This window comes from Xyrauchen texanus, chromosome 26, assembly GCF_025860055.1.
Source record: "Xyrauchen texanus isolate HMW12.3.18 chromosome 26, RBS_HiC_50CHRs, whole genome shotgun sequence".
Classification (NCBI taxonomy): domain Eukaryota; kingdom Metazoa; phylum Chordata; class Actinopteri; order Cypriniformes; family Catostomidae; genus Xyrauchen; species Xyrauchen texanus.
Genome location: NC_068301.1, coordinates 1,500,812 through 1,505,811, shown reverse-complemented (window position 1 = coordinate 1,505,811; position 5,000 = coordinate 1,500,812). Strand labels below are relative to the sequence as shown.

The 5,000-nt window shown below is 43.5% G+C and overlaps 1 protein-coding gene across 1 annotated transcript in view; it reads right to left on the bottom strand.

Moving 5' to 3' along the window:
• The window catches only part of akap9 (A kinase (PRKA) anchor protein 9), a 135,828-nt gene that overhangs the window by 11,135 nt on the left and 119,693 nt on the right, over window positions 1-5,000 (bottom strand). The window contains exons 45-48 of the mRNA XM_052093451.1: window positions 1,993-2,158; window positions 1,728-1,878; window positions 1,489-1,635; window positions 1,228-1,404 (exon numbers count right to left, since the gene is read on the bottom strand). Coding sequence (XP_051949411.1) covers window positions 1,228-1,404; window positions 1,489-1,635; window positions 1,728-1,878; window positions 1,993-2,158 — 641 coding nt within the window. The remainder of the gene's footprint in view (window positions 1-1,227; window positions 1,405-1,488; window positions 1,636-1,727; window positions 1,879-1,992; window positions 2,159-5,000) is intronic.

Genomic DNA, 5,000 nt, shown 5'->3' with positions numbered 1-5,000 from the left:
ATTAAGACGGCAGATTCTGATCGGTCGCGTATTAAAGTAGTTTCATGCACAAATGCGTTTTTATGACCATACTCTGTTTTTTCAAATTTTTTTAAATGTACTTGTTCATTGAACTGTTGTATATAAGTAATATCACACGAGTAAGAGTGCGATATGGCCCTATATCAGCACTGCTGTGATTACCTACAACACTCAGCCTGCGGCCGAATCACAGCAGTGCTGATATAGGGCCATATCGCACTCTTACTCGTGTGATATTACTTAATTATCTTTAACTTTTGAAATAGGCTAAAAGAGTTTGATCAATAGTATAGTACCTATTATTGCTGTGGTACTGACAATTGTACTGATTACTGAAGTTTTGCAATCATGAAAACACTATGAAATATATAAAATTATCTTTATTTAGTTTCTAGGAAAATATTTATAAATACTATGAATTTTATAAATTAATCTTCTTAACATTTAACTCATTTGATTAAAATGTTAATCGATTGACAGCCCTATTTAAAATGTTAATTTATTAAATACAAATATATTTAAAAAAATAAATAATTATTTTAAAAACACATGAAACTTTTTTTGCAACGCATTGACTTCCATAATATTGTGTATTTCCAAAATCATGTAAAGCTCGACTTTATTTTACCCATCAGGATTGAACAGGATCATGAAATGTTTTCTCATGTGGTGCCTCTTGAGAAAATGTTTTTAGTTTTATTAGATGATTTTATGTATTTATTTTGAGAAAGAAGAGGAAAAAACATTTCAGAGAGAGAAAAAAAAAATCCTATTTATTATTTATATATTTATTTATTTAAGAAAGAAGAGATAAACACATTTTCAGAGAGAAATAAAAATCAAATAAAAAAAAGGAGGGAAAAAAATTCCAAAGGAAAAACATTTTTAAAGATTTTTATTTTTATAGAAACAAATTAAGAGAAAATATATTTTTTTTTTTTTACTAAATTAAACAATAATAATTTTTCAAAGGAAAACTTCTTTGAAAAAAATAAACAAATACTGTATATACATGATAAAAAAAAAACAAGTTTTGATATTATTGGTTAATATTATTTTTTCTTGCCCAAAAAAGGAAATCCGTTTCAACGGTGGAGAGCATTTAAATGAAATATTGTTTTCCTTTGAAATAATGTGCACTTATGAATCGTCCACAGTAAGACCAGATCCATTTATGAAATAATGACTTCCTGTGAGATTGTTTACCTGACTGCAGGTGGCTTCGGCCTGTATGAAGGTCTGATGCGTCTCAGACTTCTGCTGGTTTTGAGCGGCCGTTGAGCTCGTCTGGATCTGTTGAATCAGTTGTGCGTTCAGTTCTTTCTGTTTCTCTAAAGCGCTGCTGAGTTCATCTGCACGAGCTCTCTGAGCGTCTAACTGCACCTACACACATTAAAAGCACTTTTATTGTCCATGGACCCTTCAGAGACTCACAACAGTGTACAGGTGATGATATAGATGATGCACCTGCAGCTCAGAGGAGACGCTGATCTCTCGCTCCTGCTGCCCGTCGGCATGCTCTCTGAGCTGAGCTGAGATCTGTCTCTCTTTCTCCAGAGAGCTCGACAGCTCGGCCACACGACCTCGCTGCTCCTCGAGATACAGTTTAAGGTCCTGTAGAGACGCGTCACATGGTATCACATGTTTTGACATTAAAAAATGATCCTTTATCTTTACTCTCACAGTGATTGACAGACGATTTTAACCTCTGTTTCCTCTCTCTCTGACTCCTGCATCCTTTCAGATCTGCATTTCTCTTTCTCGAACGCCCACTGCAGCTCTCTCAGTCTCTTCTGCTCTTCTGAGAGTCGTTCGGTCAGCGAATCCACTTCATTGGCCTTGAGCGACACCTCCGACCTGACACAACACACACGAGATGATAGCGAATAAAAACAAATAAACCCCTTCAAGCTTCGAGTCAGCGTCCTGATGGAGTTGATATTCTGCTAGATTGTGTCTTTTGTGTGTTACCTGAGTGTGTCGAGTTCTTTCAGGAGTTTGTGTTGTGATTTTAGTGTTGTCTCCAGCTCTAGTTTGGTTTGGGTCAGTTCAGTCTTCAGGTCTTGCAGAACAAGTATGTCAGAGCTGGATTCAAGCACCTGTGATCGTTCTCTCTCGCCCTCCGTCTCCATTCCTGCTGAACAAACAACAGTACAAACCTTCAGTTTTCCAGAAACACCTCTGAGAATCAAAAGCAATGTTTCCGTACAACACATTACACAATGCATAATAATAGTTCAATCAATGCACAAAACATTTGCATGGGTTACAGTCCAACAGACTGGAATTGCACATGTTGTCAGCCACTGACTGTCGTGTGAATTTTACACCTGCAGGGGGCGCTTGACACTTGAAAACGAATCCTCCATACATACACATTTAAATCTAAGAACGCTTTACATCACACCTGGAGACATTTTACACTGGATAGTCATTTTTAATAAAAAGTGATAATTGCAAGAATTCATATCTGTGAATGAAAATCCACCTGCATTTTTTATAAATCGTCATCCGGACTCAAGATGGCGCCGAGTATGGCTGCTGCGTTGCGAGCTCCGTTACAACACTGCGGTTTATTGTTTGTTTTGTTTACAGTTCTTTGTTTTTTTGTCTTGGATGTTGTCTGCCTTATTGTTTACGACAGACAAACGCTTTTGGACATTAGTTCTACAATCACACATCGAAAACCGGACTTCAAATTCCTTAATGCCGACCCGCTGTTTACAAACACGCCGGCGGAGCCCTTTGTCTGGGCTGCTCGGCCGCGGAAACGCAGAAGGAAAAGAGGAAAACGAGCCGGCGTTCTCATCAGAGTAAGACGTCGTGCAAATCGACCCCGCTACCCAGTATACTACTGGCAAATGTTCAGTCTCTGGACAACAAACTCTGCGAGCTGAGAGCGCGGATCTCTTTCCAACGAGAGACGAGGGACTGCTGCGTTATGTGCCTTACAGAAACCTGGCTGTCTACGGAGATTCCAGACTCGGCCATCGAAATCACGGGCTTTTCCGTGCACCGAGCGGACAGAGCGAAAGACCTCTCTGGTAAAAGCAGAGGTGGTGGTGTATGTTTTATGATCAACAAATCATGGTGTGATCAGAGGAACGTACATTTCATCAAGTCTTTTGCTCTCCTGATCTGGAATATCTCATGCTTCTGTGTCGACCATTCTGGCTGCCGAGGGAATTCACAGCGGTTATCATCACAGCTGTGTACATCCCCGCAAGCCGACACAGACCGGGCACTCAGGGAACTGTATGGGTGTATAAGTGAGCAGGAAACCGCGCACCCTGAGGCTGCGTTCATTGTTGCCGGGGACTTTAACAAAGCCAACTTCAAAGCAATCGCCCCAAAATACCACCAACACATAAAGTTCAACACACGAGGGACCGGGTTTTGGATCATTGTTACTCTCCCTTCCGGGAAGGCTACAAATCCCTCCCCGCCCCCATTTGGCAAATCGGACCATTCTTCCGTTCTGCTTCTGCCCGCTTACAGGCAGAAACTGAAACAGGAAGCACCCACCCTCAGAACGATCCAGTGCTGGTCGGACCAATCAGACTCTGCGCTACAAGACTGTTTTGATCACGCGGACTGGGAGATGTTCCGGTCCGCCTCTGATGACGACATCGAGGTTTACGCTGACAGCGTAACGTGTTTCATCAGGAAGTGCGTAGAGGACGTTGTTCCGACCAAAACTATACGGATATACCCCAACCAGAAACCATGGGTTAACGGCGATGTTCGCGCGGCACTCACTGCGCGGACCTCCGCTTTAATTCTCCTAACACGGAGGAGCGTAAACAAGCCAGTTATGCCCTCCGTAACACTATCAGTGCAGCTAAACGCCAGTACAGGCACAAGCTTGAAGGCCAGTTCAACACCACTGACTCCAGAAGTATGTGGCAGGGAATTAACACAATCACGGACTACAAGCGGAATAAAGTCTCCGCCATGAACACCGCTGCATCTCTCCCGGACGAACTTAATACATTTTATGCTCGCTTTGAGGACAGTAACACCGCCCTCGCGGAGAGAGCACTCGCTGCTGACGCTACAGAGGTTGATTCACTCTCCGTCTCTGTTGTGGATGTAACCCGATCATTCCGACGGGTGAACATCCGTAAAGCCGCGGGTCCAGACGGCATTCCGGGCCGCGTCATCAGAGCGTGCGCGAATCAACTGGCTGGTGTTTTTACGGACATTTTCAATCTGTCCCTCTCCCTGTCTGTAGTCCCCACATGCTTCAAAACATCAACCATTGTGCCTGTACCGAAGCAAGCTATAATCACATGCTTAAATGACTGGCGTCCTGTTGCTCTGACCCCCATCATCAGCAAATGCTTCGAGAGGTTAATCAGAGATCACATCTGCTCTGTTCTGCCCCCTCTTTGGACCCATTGCAGTTTGCCTACCGCAACAACCGCTCCACTGATGATGCCATTGCATCTACAATACACACTGCTCTCTCCCACCTGGAAAAAAGGAACACATATGTGAGAATGCTGTTTGTAGACTACAGCTCAGCATTCAACACCATAGTGCCCTCCAAGCTTGATGAGAAACTCCGGGCTCTGGGCTTAAACAGCTCGCTGTGCAGCTGGATCCTGGATTTCCTGTCAGGCAGACGTCAGGTGGTTAGAATGGGCAGCAACACCTCCTCATCACTGACCCTCAACACTGGAGCCCCACAGGGCTGTGTTCTCAGCCCACTCCTGTATTCCCTGTACACACATGACTGTGTGGCAACACATAGCTCCAATGCCATCATTAAGTTTGCTGACGATACGACGGTGGTAGGTCTGATCACTGACAATGATGAAAGAGCCTACAGAGAGGAGGTGCACACTCTGACACGCTGGTGTCAGGAGCACAACCTCTCCCTCAACGTCAGTAAAACCAAGGAGCTTGTTGTGGACTTCAGGAAGAAAGACGGAGAACACAGCCCCATCACCATCAATGGAGCACCGGTGGAGAGA